Source organism: Delphinus delphis, chromosome 19 (assembly GCF_949987515.2).
Source record: "Delphinus delphis chromosome 19, mDelDel1.2, whole genome shotgun sequence".
Classification (NCBI taxonomy): domain Eukaryota; kingdom Metazoa; phylum Chordata; class Mammalia; order Artiodactyla; family Delphinidae; genus Delphinus; species Delphinus delphis.
In genome coordinates, this window is record NC_082701.1 from 12,358,326 (window position 1) to 12,371,856 (window position 13,531).

Below are 13,531 nucleotides of genomic sequence, written 5' to 3' on the forward strand. Positions count from 1 at the left end.
CCCAACGCAGCCAAAAACAATTAATTAATTTAAAAAAAGCAACAGTAAAGAGACCTGAAAGGAACCACCCTGCAACATTAACAGCAGCTCTGTCTGGGGGCACCATCTCTTTTCCCCCTGAATCCTTTCCTGCAGCTCCACATTTTCTGGGTCCTGATGCGCCGGGGGGTCCCTCTGCCCTGGGTTTCTGCCCAGCACCACCCAATCTGGCCACCTCTTTCTTGGCCACTTATCAACATCTCCCGCCCAGAACTCGATGCTGGGGTGTCTGGTTCTCCCTGCCAGGCTTTGTGCACAGTACCAGTTCATGACACTCAGCCAGATGCCTGAATTGAGCTCTGCTGGTGTACTCTTCAGAGCCCACAGCGCAGACACACGGAACAGCACTCCTGTGGCTGTGGAGGGCAGCCCCCAACCCCGGCCTGCCCTGGCACACAGGAGCCAGCACACCTCCAGGGTGCCACCCCCATCGGGACCCTCAGGGACCCAGTGATGGACAGACCCCTTCCTCACTTCCCAGACCTCCAATGCTCCGTGGGAAGGCCCAGCCCCCTTCATTCCCAGTTTCTGCTCTATTTATGTCTTATGAATTCAGTTATGTAAATAAAGGTGGCCCAGCCCAGGAAGGCACCCCCTCCTCCATCTCTTCCCTCTCCCTCCCGCTTCTGCTCCCCACTGTGTCCACACATTTCAAGTATGCCTCCCCCATTTCATACATTTATGAATAAACTCTACATTTATTCTTTCACATCTCTTCCTGCTAGAACCCAACTCGGGCCACCCAGCCCCTCCCCCAGACGGCTGGGCCTCCACCCAACCAGAATTTCCTCAGGAAAATAAGTTCCAGAGAGGGAAGGGCCTCTCTGAAGGTCACACAGCAGGATGACCTTCCCAGCTCCTCGGATTTATCCCACCTCTGGGAAGAACCTGCAGCTTCTCCCCTGAGCCTCACAGCCACCCAGCGTGGTGTCAGTGACCCTGCTCACAGGCAGGAGCCCACCCGGATCACAAGCAAGACCCCAAGATGACAGCTATAGGGAGAGTAGGGGGCACCTACGCAGATCTCTGTTGCCCGTACGGGTGCCCTGCCCCAAGAGAAGTGGGAGGAGAGCTGGAAGAGGGGTGCAAGGGAAGGGGGGAGGAGGATCTCGGAAGGCTCCCCTCCCCCAGCACCTGCATCCAGCACCAGCGCGTTTGGCCCTATGCGAGCAGCCCAGACTTTCTGACCTTTGCTTCTGACCTTTGTCTTCTGGCGACTGCCTGAACCAAAACAGGCTGCTCTGGGGACAGGGTTCCAGGTGGGCTGGTAAGAATGGGGGTCTGGAGGGCACCCCCAGAAATGCCCCTCCTCCTGAGCCTTCAGACTGTGGCAGGGCAGGTTACCAAGCACCAGCTACCTGTGGGTATGTCACAGGGTGCTGGGACCAACTTCAGCTCTGCTCTGGGGGCTGGAGGGAGGGGGGAGCCATGGGTAGGGGAGAACCACAGGTTCCAATGTCCCCCAAAACAGCAGTAGGGAGAAGGGCCCCAAAGACAAAGGACAGCATCTAACAAAAGAGCTGACCCAGTGGGCCAGGCAGGGCATCCCAGGGTGATGGTGGCCAGACAGTGGTTGACAGTGGAGAGGTAGCCCAGACAGATTCCAGAGAAATGCGAGAGGGAGAATCAGGATTTGGTGATGCACTGGAGACCTCAAGATCCCTGCCAGGAGTCCAGCAGGTGGGTGGGCAGAGGAAGTACATTCAGGAGATGGGAACGGGTCAGGGGAGAGGGGTCCTGGTGGGGTCCTGGGCATCTGGCAGTGGGAACATTAGGAACCGTCCAAGGGAAAGTGGAGCGGAATGCAGAGAGAAGGAGGTGGGAACGCCAGCCTGGAAGCCAGAGCCATGGGAGAACTTTCCAGAAGGAGGGCATGACCATCCATGTCCCCAGATACTGAAAGGCCAGGAAAGATGAGGCCCCAAAGTGTGCATGAGATTTGGTGACCCTGCGGTCACTGGGGGCTGACTGCTGGGGTGTGTGGGGCGGGGGGGGGGGGGTTCCCGGAGGGAGGGGTTGTGCTGTTGGATGAACGGTGCTGGAGGGTGCTTAAGGGAGATGGCGCGGTACCCTCGGGCTTAAAGAGGCACCCCAGGGGCCGCCCTTCCCCGCCTTGGCCCCCCACTCCACTCCGGCGCGGTGGGAGGGTCGCCTAAGAGCCACGGTGCGGGGTTAAGTGAGGAGTCAGTCCTTCCGACAATCAGTACCCGGGAAAGAAGCTGTGAGGGCCCGGGAACGCGGAGGAGACGAGAGGAAGGGGCGTGGAGTCACAGCCCCCACGCCCGGCCGCGCGCCCGCCACACACCGCACCTGTCCATCCACCGCTGCTGTCCCCGCGGGGAGCTGCCGTCTGCCGGCCCGGTTCGCCGGGGCGGGGGTCTGCCGAGTGAGCTCTGGGTTGGGAGTTCTGCCGGGCGGGGTCCGCGGGGAGGACCCCGTGGGGTAGGAGTCCGCAAGGCAGGAGTCGGGCACGGGTGCGCGGGGAGGGGTCTGCGGGCAGGGGCTCCCGGGCCCGCAGTCGCTCCCCGAGGCGCGGCAGGAGGGCGGAGGCGCGGGCGGGGACCCTCGGGCCGCTCCCGCCCCGCCCCCGCCCCCTCCTCCTCTCCCTCCGCCGCCGCGGAGCGTAGCCGCCGGAAAGTTTGCTAGAGGCTGGCGCGGGGCGCGGGGCGCGGGCGCGGAGCCGGCGCCGACCCTGACCTGGCAGCGCCGTGGAGACGAGCGGCGGCCGGCCCCTAACCCGTGCGCGCGGAGGACTACGGGAATCGCGAAGCGGCCGGAGCGGCGCGCGGTGAGCACCTGGGCCAGGCTCGAGAACACGTTCCCGGCCGGGGGCCGAAGGCGGGAGCGCGGGACTGGCCGGCGTGGACCCCTATCTTAGGTGGGCGGTCTCGGGCCCCGGGTGTCGCCGTCCTCATCGCCGTCGGACACCCCGTTCCCAACCCCAGGATGCGCCCTTCCAGCTCGGACGGTCAACCTGGTTCCGCACTATCGAGAAAGTTGGGGGTCTCAGCGCTTCCCCCGTCCTCTCCTCCCTGGGGAGCGCGTCTCGGGGAAAAGGGTGGGGTGTCTGTGAGCGCCAGGCGCGCTGTCCTGCTGCCCATCTCCGCTCCCGACTCCTCCCTCCAGCACCCCCGCTTCCCCGCCCCCCCCCGCCCCGCGCAGACACAGAACCTCGGAGACACCCCCAGAGGCGCGGGGGGCAGCCCTGCTTCCCTCCAGCGGGCCCCTGCTTCCCAAAGCTCTCCAGCAGTATCTTGGTTACCCGGGTTTCCCCGGAGGGGCCGAGGGGCGTCATGCGCGGAGCCTACACTTGTCACTTTGATCCGCAGGGAGGGCAGGTCACTGCCCTGCCTGCTCCTTCCTCTCCGGCGGCCCCCACTCACACTTCTGGGCCGCAGGATTTCTGCCCCCACCAGAAACGGACTGACTCCTGAGGTCTGGGCGCCCGCATCTTCCGAGGACCTGTCCAGGCTGTTTTCGGCCCTTCTGTGCTGGGGGATGAGGGTTGGTGGGGGAGTAGCACCCTGGCCCACATCCAGGCCCGCCCTGCCCCCACAGAGTGGGAAGAGGACGCAGGAATCAGGCTTTGTCAACAACCTGTGGCCCCTGATCCCGCCCTGGGGCCATGACCTTCCTCTACTTGCTCTGGTTTCACAAACACCCCCCACCCCCATACCCATCAGAGGCTGGCAGGCCTCAACCACACCTATTCAGATCCTGGGAGGAGCTGGGGTGACCAGCGCCCCACTCTCCTCCATGGAGATCCACCCATCCTGGGGGCCCCTCCCCCAGCTGCAGGTCTGGGAGTCCTGGGGCATCCCCAGGGGAAACTGGAGAAACAGCTGAGCTTTGAGCACCCAGGAGTGGTGCGTTCTGCCAGGCGGGGAGACAGAGCACCGGCCAGCCCGCCCGTGGTGGAGAGCGGGGGCTGGGAAAGAGAGGAGGGGGTGGGCTGGGGCCGGGGGAAAGCTGGCCCTCCTTCCCACTCCACCAGAGTCTCTGATCCTGAGCTATCTGTGCTGGGCAGGTGCAGTCCAGGGCCAGAGAGGGAGCGAAGCCTCCAGGTCCATGAAGGGAGAAGGCTTGGTCCCTGGCCGGTAGTCCCCCGCCTCCCCCCACCGGGGAGGGTAATAAGGTGGAAGACGGCAGCCCTGACTCCAAGGCCAATGGGAGGCTTGGAGCGGCACCTCCGCACCCCAGATATTTATCCCTGGGGCTGGCAGGCTGCCTCTGGGGTTGCAGTGTCCCCCACGGAAGGGAGGGGCCTGCACGTGATAATCTGTCCTCCCCGTCGAGCGGCACATCTCATTGTCCTCCATGGTGTTGAGGAGGCAGGGACTTTTCAAGTAGGGAAACCGAGGCTCTGAGAAGTTGAATTATTTACCCTTGGTCCCGGGACCAGAACTGGGCCTTGCAACGTCCCCTGCTCCTGTGGCGGCAGCCTCACACCTGGGTGCTCAGGGCAGGGACCTTAGAGCCTCAGCCTTGCACAGCTGAAAGTCGTTCCACAGCCCCACACTCTGCCCAGTCCTCATTCAGAGAAGTGTCTAGATATCTCGCCCGTACTCCCCTGACAGGCATGGGAGCCTCATCCACTTCTGCCCCTTGTGTTTCTATCAGAGACGTAGTGAGAGGTATCATCCTCTGCTCTTGTATTGGTTGGGGGGTGCTGAGGCCCTGATCCCTAGGGATGTGGGGCCACCGGTGCTCTGAGCTGGGGTACCAGCTTGTGATCTGTAGGTGCTGAACTGCGTGGGGTGAATCTTCAAGGATTCCCAGCCCCACGTACCAGACCAGGGATGGGAGTGGGGGTCATGGAAAGGCCTCCCTACTCCTCTGCTCTGGCTGCCATCAGAGGGGCAGTGAAGGAGGGGCCCCAGGGCAGCCCATCCCTCTCTCCCCTCTACCCCGGGGCTCAGCTTCTCTCTGTGGTTCCCAGACTAACTGACCCCTAGCTGGAAGGCAGGCTGCTTGGGTGTGGCCCCGCCTACCTTGGGTTCTAACAGCCCTAGGAGGTCAGCAAGGTGAACTCCCACTTTTCAGATGGGAAAGTCGAGGCACAGCCTGGCCACCACACCCCAGCTGGACTCTGAGGGGCTGACATTTTGCCTTGGAGCTCCTCACTGGACTATCCCCGCAGCTTCATCCTCCCTTCACCACCGGCTGCAGGGCCCCTGGGCAGGGGGCAGTATCCTTCCTCCCCATGTTCCCTGCCTGCATCTCCACTGTCTACTCCACCCCAGCCATCCCTTGGCACTCTCCCCTTGCCCTGCCCCCAGAGCCTCTAGCCATCCAGGCTGCCCTTGTCTCCCTGACCTTCCCAGCCACCTCCCCTCCTCCAGCAGCTGGTCACAGTGGGCCTCACCCACCTGGCTCCGTGGCCTCCGTGGGCAAGGGCAGGGCAGAAGACCGGGCTGTTTGATAAGAATCAGGAGATAAGGCCCCTTGGGCTGGGGACACCTGAACTGCCCCTTGTCCTCCACCCGCCTGGGGGCTACTCCCCTGAGAAGGCCCACCGCTCTGGCTCCTCCACCTGGACCAGGGCCTGGGGACCAGCCACTACTGGGCCCTGCCTCACTAGGCCTGACCTGCGCTGTGGCCCAAGGGCCAGGGTGAGGAGCCCCACAGCAGGCTATGGTCCAGGTACTCACCCCATGTGGTGGCATCTCAGGGTCCCGTTAGGGGTGAGGAGTGAATCACAGAGGAGCCCACGTGAGTTGGCCCCATGAGGGCCCATCTGGACTCTGATGGGAAGAGGCTGAGATCCAGGGTTGTCCAGCAACCCTCCACCTTCAGTCACAGCCTGCATCCCTCCTCCCCACCTTCTCCCTGGCTTCTCCCAGGCACTGCCTTCCAGCCAGCCAGTTTCGTCCATCTGTCCATCCATCGGTCCATCACATGCTCACTCTGTGGCAGGATGCCATCCACAGCCCTAAGGGGGCTTGCATGAGTAGTTCCTAGGGGCCCCACCCCTAGGCCCCAAAGGAATCCCCTTCCTACTGCCCTTGTGGGATTCAGTGGACCAGAAGACGGACTCTGGAAGCAGTGACACGATGACTTACGGGGCTGCTGATGCCCCCAGTGCAGGCTCCGGACAGGACCAGGCACCTCAGGTCCCCCCTGCAGGCACCACGAGGGCAGGGGTCCTGTGTCTGAGCCCCCGGCAGCTGGCAGCGCTAATCTCAAAGGAATGCGCTGCAGCTGCCTGCGTGCTATGGCCCATGGGACCCAGGAAGCCCGGCCGGAGTCTTGGGCGTGGCCCAAGGGAGCACCTAGACACCCCAGTCCTGGGCAAGGGGGCATGGATGTGACAGGGACCACCCTAAGCATATGCTTGGCACTCCTGGCCCCTGCCAAGTCTGGGAGCTGGCCCAGGGTCACCTTGATAACCATGCCCCTGGGGACCAAGTGATGGATGGTCCTGGTACCCTGCCCCAGCCTGCCATGCTGACTTTCCCAGGAGCTAAGAATAGGTGGGAAAAATAGCGAGAGCCGAAGGGAGGAGTTGGGCAGCTAGGGAGGCTGCTCCCTCCTCTGACATCTTTGGTACCAGGCAGGACTGGGGCCGCTTAACCAACATGTAGGAGAGGGGCTCTGGGACTGTCAGAGCCGCCACACAGACAGCCACGGTCTGTGAGATGGAGCAGCCCCCAGGACCCTGGGCAGAACCCCCAGGTGCAGGGCCAGACCCCCAACCTGCCACTGGCAGAGTGACCATTTCTGGCATCCCCTCCCTCCCAGCCCCCACTTCATTAGTAGGATTCGGAGACTCAGAGGGATGGTTTTAGGGGAGCAGGACACCCTGCTGATCACAGCGGAGACCAGCTGGGCCTCTTTACTCCTGGGTGTCCCTGCACAGACCCTGCTGCTCTGATACTCAGCAGCCCCCAGAGGAGAGTGCACCTACGAGGACCTCTTTGCCCCAGCTGTGCAACCCCAGCCAGATGTGGGGGGCAGCTGCCCAGAGGCATGCCCCCCATCCTGCCACGCTGCCCCCACCTCCTCCTGCTTCTGCTGCTGGCCTGCCAGGTGAGCGCTGCTGCCAGTCCCCCTGTCCCACCAGCCTGCCTGCCCCTCATGCTGACACCAGTCTGTCCCCTCTGTCCATCCATCTGTACCCCCAGCCGCAGGCCCCCTCCGCTCAGGTGATGGACTTCCTGTTTGAGAAGTGGAAGCTCTATGGCGACCAATGTCTCCACAACCTGAGCCTGCTGCCCCCCCCAACTGGTGAGCCCCGCCTTCGGCCCGAGTGCAGTCCCCCCAACCCCCACCCACCATTTACAGGTGAGGAAATTGAGCCATAGAGAAGCTGGTGACTAGCCCAGGGCCACAGACCAGGACATTTAAGAAATGGTAGAACTGCCCCAGAACTGGGGTGTTTCGTGACCCTCCCCTGCTGCTGGGCACCCCTCAGGCCCACGGCCTGGACACCGTCTTTCCTCCCATGGAGCAAAGCCTCGTGGCCCAGGAGGCAGACAGCGTGTGGGGGAGGTGGACCGAGAGGGGCAGGTAGAGGGCACCAGGGCTGGTGAGGGGGAAGGAGATGGGCCATTACCTGGAGTGCTCAGGCAGACTGAGGTACAGCGTTCTGGGCAAGTTCTGAAGATCACTCAGGTGCAAAGAGAGACACTGGGGCGGGAGGAGCTGCCTGGGAGGCCGAGCCATTGTTTGGGGGAGGGAGGGGGCCGGTGCTGGGCCCAGAAGGATGCCAACAGAATTGGGGTTCAGCCTCCAGAGGTGGAAGTGCTGCTAGAAGGGCACTAGGAAGAGGGAAGACCCTGGGTGGAGATGCGGAGTATCTGAGGGGAGGTGGCCGGGCAGAGCTGGAGCTCAGGATCAGGCTGGACAGAGGCGTCCAGGGCAGGCAGGATGGTCAGGGAGATCTGGGAGGCTGCCTCCTGGGGCACAGACAGCGTACAACAGGGGACTGTGCAGGCCAGGCCCTGCTGAGGAGCAACCCTGTCCCCGCCTCTGCAGAGCTGGTCTGTAATAGAACCTTTGACAAATATTCCTGCTGGCCGGACACCCCTCCCAACACCACAGCCAACATCTCCTGCCCCTGGTACCTGCCCTGGCACCACAAAGGTAACCACAGCAGGGATGTGGGGGGTTGGCAGAGGGGGCTCAGCCCAGGGGCGGGGAGCTGACCAGAGCCTGCCCCCGCAGTGCAGCACCGCCTCGTCTTCAAGAGGTGTGGGCCTGATGGGCAGTGGGTACGTGGGCCGCGGGGGCAGCCATGGCGAAATGCTTCCCAGTGCCAGATGGACGACAAGGAGCTTGAGGTCCAGGTCAGCCTGTGGCAGGTGCAGTGGGGGCTTGGGGGGAGGGGCAAGATGGCCCTCTCCAGCCCTGACTGGCCACTGCGATTTGCAGAAGGAGGTGGCCAAGATGTACAGCAGCTTCCAGGTGATGTACACCGTGGGCTACTCCCTGTCCCTGGGGGCCCTGCTCCTGGCCCTGGCCATCCTGCTGGGCCTCAGGTATGCCCACCGCCCTGCTCATGGGGGGCCCCAGCGGGCAGGGTGGGCGGGGACTGACTCGCTGTCCCCACAGCAAGCTGCACTGCACCCGAAACTACATCCACGTGAACCTGTTCGCGTCCTTCGTGCTCAAGGCCAGCTCTGTGCTGGTCATCGACACGCTGCTCAAGACCCGCTACAGCCAGAGGATTGGGGACGACTTCAGCGTGAGCGTCTGGCTGAGTGACGGGGTGAGCTCCCAGATCCGGCCTCTTGGCCTCCGGGCCCTGGGCGGCAGGCAGCTGGGAGGCCCGCACTCATGCTGCCCCCGCGGCCAGGCAGTGGCCGGCTGCCGGGTGGCCGCGGTGTTCATGCAGTACGGCGTCGTGGCCAACTACTGCTGGCTGCTGGTGGAGGGCGTGTACTTGCACAGCCTGTTGAGCTTCGCCACCATCCCTGAAAGGAGCTGCTTCCCCCTCTACCTGGGCATCGGCTGGGGTGAGTGGGCCGGTGCGCAGGGGGCCAGCGGGCTGGCCAGGGCCACGGGACCACAGCTGTTCTCCCCACAGGTGCCCCCATGCTGTTCGTCACCCCCTGGGTGGTGGTCAAGTGTCTGTTTGAGAACATCCAGTGAGTATCTGACTGGCGGGCCAGCAGGGGGATTCGCCTCTCCTGTGGGAGGTGCTGGGCTGGCCCCGTGGGGAATGGCCATGTGGCTCAGAGTGTGGGAGTGGCTCAGGGGTCTCCGGCCAGAGGCAGTGGGGGGCACTAAGCAAACCTGGTTCCCCGGGGGTGGAGATCATTGGTAATTATCTCCCTTCTTTTCCTGAGGCACTAATTAGATCCCAAGGAATCAGGGGGCGGGGGGCTACGAGGCTGCCAGGACACGAGCAGGCCCCACCCTGCAGGTGCTGGACCAGCAATGACAACATGGGCTTCTGGTGGATCCTGCGCTTCCCCGTCTTCCTGGCCATCCTGGTGAGGAAATGAGGCACCTGCTGGCACCGCAGGGAGGGCCGGGAGGCTGCTGGCCTTGGCCCCCCAGCCCCTTCCTTCCTCATCGGCCTGCAGCAGCCTGAGGAGACAGACAGCATCCTGCCTGGCTGGACAGGGAGGGAGGCCTGGCATTCACCCAGGACACTGGCTGGCGCCCTGGGCCTTGGGCCAGGCTGTCCATCCTTGACTGGGTGCCCACAGCCCCAGGGCCCCAGGAGCCAGGGTCTGTCTGGCTGCCAGGCCCACCTCCAGGAGGGACAGGTAGGGGCCAAGAGCTGCCCTGAGCTGTGTCCCCCACACACACAGATCAACTTCTTCATCTTCATCCGCATCCTTCACCTCCTGGTGGCCAAGCTGCAAGCCCACCAGATGCGCTATACTGACTACAAATTCCGGTGGGTGTGGGCGTTGGGAGTGGGAGGGCGCCAGGCGGCTTGCGGAATCCCGGGGGCCAGAGGGAGTGTAGGTGGGGGTGGGGGCACCAGAGCCCCAGGGGGTGCTGGGCTGGTGGCTCAGTCTCTGCCCCCGCAGGCTGGCCAAGTCCACGCTGACCCTCATCCCCCTGTTGGGGGTCCACGAGGTGGTGTTTGCCTTTGTGACCGACGAGCATGCCCAGGGCACCCTGCGCTCCGCCAAGCTCTTCTTCGACCTCTTCCTCAGCTCCTTCCAGGTGCCTGCCCGCCCCTTAACCAACAGCCCAACCCCCAGGCCAGCCTGGGTGCAGCCCTGACCTCCCCCATCTCTCCAGGGCCTGCTGGTGGCTGTTCTCTACTGTTTCCTCAACAAGGAGGTAGGTGAGGGGGGTGTGGGTCTGGAACCAGCGCTGGGGTTGGGGTCAGGGGGAGTGTAGACATCCTGGCCCCACCCCTCAGGTGTGAGCCCTTCGTGTCCACCTGCACTTACTGGGCTCAGTTTCCAGGACACTGGGTGTCAGGCCTGCTGAGATGGGTCAGCCTCAGCCTGTCCTCAGGGAGTGCACCTGAGGGTGAGGGGGTCCCCAAGTGTTCCCAGACCCCAGCGTTCTGTGGTGACAGAGCCTGCCTGGCTCCACACCCAGGGCCCAATAGCCCTTCAAGGCCAGGGGGTTGGGGATCCTGAGAGGGTGGCACGGGCAGGCCCTGGGACTGGCCCGACCCACCTGCCCACCCCAGGTGCAGTCGGAGTTGCTGCGGCGCTGGCATCGCTGGCGTGAGGGCAAAGCACTGCAGGAGGAGTGCCATGTCGGCAGCCACACGGCCAGGCCCACTGGTGGCCCCCCCAGTGAGAAGCTGCTGCTCTCAAGGGGCAGTGGCAGCAACAGGACTAGCCAGGACCCCTCTACGGAGACCCACTTGGCTGGCGGCCTCCCTGGATTGGCTGAGAACCCCTTCTGAAGCCCCCTGGAACTTCAGCTGTGGCTGGACTCAGGTGCCCAGAGAGGGCATCACTGGACAATCCATAACCGATGCCCAGCAGAGGCAAGAGCGTGGGAGCCAGACAGCACCCTGCTGTCCACATGTTCCCCAGTGTGGTGGTCTGAGGGGCACCTGCTCTGTGCCAAGGGGTGGGGGAGGGGATGTGGCAGGGAAGCTGTTCTGTGAATGCATGCCCGTGTGTCCCCGTGTGTGTCAGTGTGTCTGAGTTAGAGAAAACATGTGTCCTCCAACAATAAAGAGCTCTGTGCTCACCCTGGGTGGACAGCTGGGCTGGAGGAGAGGGGCCAGCTGGGCCCAGGGCCTCCCCGTGAGAAGGGAGCAGCCGTGGACGGCCCGTGCTGGCTTGCTCCTTCTAGACTTCTCCTTGTTGCCCCATCATACAGGTGAATTGGAGCTGGAATCCCTGAGGGTGTGTGTGAGTGGTGGCTGGTGGTGCCCCACCAGCACGTGCCGTCCCCAGCCCTCGCGCCAGGGTGGGGTGGGGGGTGGCTCACCCCCACCCCGGGCCAGAGTGGATGGGCCCCACTCAGTCTTGGCCCCTCAACCCCCGGAGTGTCACCATTCGCCCGCAGAGGGGCATGAAGGGCGTCAATGGCCGAGGGAAGCCACCAACATCACAGTCCTTCTACCAACCCCACATGAACATCCCTGGCTCCCTGCTAGAGCCGAAGCCGGGGCTGGACTCAGGCCCAGCAAGGGCATCACTGGATAATCCAGAACTAGATAATCCAGAACTGGATGTCCTCTACTGGCCTCTGCTTCATCCCAACTCTAGCCACCCCAGCAATCCGCAGCCCATGTAGCCGACTGAAGCAGGGAGAGATGGACCCCCAAAATCGAGACCGTCCAAGTGCAGGCGCAGCACAGTTTTCCAAAGACTGCGGCACAGCCCAACATAGCCACTTCACAGAGAATCACTGCAGTCCTTGCTGCTCCAAGCGCATGCGGAAGGGCAGCTGTGTGCGAGGGTGCTGCCCATTGCCTGGTGGGTGGGCACCCTGCTTGGCAGTCAATGAGGGCTGGCACTCATGCAGGAAGAGCCAGGTGGTGCGCCCTGAGTCCAAGCTGCCCCCCGGGGCGCGGTGCATCTGATGCAGAGGGTGGAGACAAGTGCAGGAGCAGTGCGAGGACTGTAGTCACCCTCAAGAGCGCCCCTTGTGTCCGGTGCCATGATGCCTGGTGGGGGGTATGCGTGGAAGGGGGTAGGAGCAGGGGCACCGTCAAAAGAGGAAGGGGCCACAGAAGCCAAGAGTACAATGGCTTGTACTCTTGGGCCAGCCAGGCGGCCCTGCTCCTAGGAGCTGGTGGGGGGTGACTGCCGGGACCCGGGGGAGGGGGTGTCCACAGTCCCTGCCCAGCCACGTGGGCTGGAGCTGCTTAGGCAGAGCTGAGCTAATTGCAGCAAATGAAAGGACAGGAGGCCTCTCAGGAAAGGTAAATAGAATTACTCACCTGCCAGGCACTGGGGCCCTCCTGAGGGGGCCCTCACCTCGTGCCACCGGATATAGCAGGGAGGGAGGGGCAGGAGGTGAGTTAAGGTAGATTGGGCTCTCCTGCGGCCCAGGTGGGATGCGATGTTACTATGATCGGTGGGGACTGCAGGGCAGGGAGGTAGTGTGGCTGGCTGCACCTTTGAGGACCTGAGACCCCTGACCTTGAGGCTTCAGGTCACTTCTCATCCCAGGCCCCCCAGGCTCCCTAGGCCCTAGTGCTCCTTTGAGCCCCTGCCCACAGGGGCACCCCTGCCAGCCCTCCATGCCCAGAAGCCTAGCACAGGGAGGGCACAAGTTCTCCTTCACGCCAGCTGAGCTCAGGGTTGGTGACTGCCCTGCGGGTGTGCTGCTCACCTAGGGGCCTCCTGACAGCCCTCCCCATCCTGACTCCCTCTGCCCTTGTCCTCCTTCACCCTGTCCCTGTCCCCAAGGGAACTGGAGCAGGCCGGTGGAGTCAGGAGTGGAGGTGGAGGCCTGGAAGGGGCTGGGCTCATCCAGCCAATAAACATTGGCTCTGACCAGGCCGTCCTGCAGGTGGGATGGTGGGGGAACCTGACTTTCTAACGCAGGGCCCAGCACCCACACAGCATCACCCTCCATTCAGGAAGACAAACACTCCAGGCCCTCTGCCCCTTCCCCATCTCTACTTCCCTTCCCACCTCCACCCCAGTCCAAATCTCAGGCACTTCCCCTAAAAGAATGCATGGGAACCACCCAGCACGTACGTGTGTGTGTGTGTGTGTGTGTGTGTGTGTGTGTGTGTGTGTGTGTGTCTCCCCACATGCATGCTACTAAAATGAGTGTGGAGACCAAGAAAGAGGAAAACATGGACTACAATAAACACTGATCAAACCTAGGAGAGTTGAGGGGCATCCCCAGGATGGCAGCTGTGTGCCAGGCAGAGTGGGTCACTGGGGGGAAGGAGCCTCAAGCAGGGCGAAAGTACAGGAGAGACGCCCTCAAGTGGATCAAAGTGACCGAACACACTGAGAGGAGACTTAGATGACCTGGTGGAGAGTTCAGGACTTAGTACATAGACAACTGAGCAAATGAAAAAAGAAGGCAATTAATAACTTCAAGGAAAACAAAAAGTTGGGCAGAAAAAAAAAACCCACAATTTACCACAAGG

General features: G+C 63.0%; 1 protein-coding gene and 1 long non-coding RNA gene across 9 annotated transcripts in view; one reads left to right on the forward strand and one right to left on the reverse strand.

The window, feature by feature from the left end:
* Positions 1-2,622, reverse strand: part of LOC138413887 (uncharacterized) — a 33,595-nt gene extending 30,973 nt beyond the window's left edge. Inside the window, exon 1 of the long non-coding RNA XR_011246263.1 lies at positions 2,350-2,622. This is a non-coding gene — a long non-coding RNA (uncharacterized lncRNA). The remainder of the gene's footprint in view (positions 1-2,349) is intronic.
* Positions 1,274-12,088, forward strand: GCGR (glucagon receptor). Of its 8 annotated transcripts, none has more exons than XM_059997109.1 (14): positions 1,274-1,306; positions 6,899-7,068; positions 7,164-7,266; positions 8,017-8,124; positions 8,206-8,327; positions 8,413-8,519; positions 8,593-8,749; positions 8,837-8,996; positions 9,068-9,128; positions 9,407-9,476; positions 9,801-9,889; positions 10,026-10,164; positions 10,243-10,284; positions 10,646-12,088. In XM_059997109.1, exons 2-14 carry the CDS (start codon positions 7,009-7,011, stop codon positions 10,865-10,867), a joined length of 1,440 nt encoding a protein of 479 aa, XP_059853092.1. In that variant the 5' UTR covers positions 1,274-1,306; positions 6,899-7,008; the 3' UTR covers positions 10,868-12,088. The 8 variants fall into 8 exon arrangements, with proteins under 8 accessions (XP_059853092.1, XP_059853088.1, XP_059853085.1 ...); XM_059997105.1 differs by lacking the exon at positions 1,274-1,306 and adding an exon at positions 1,489-1,719; XM_059997102.1 differs by lacking the exon at positions 1,274-1,306 and adding an exon at positions 1,489-1,719 and having other exon boundaries at positions 6,921-7,068.
* Positions 12,089-13,531: the final 1,443 nt, after the last annotated feature.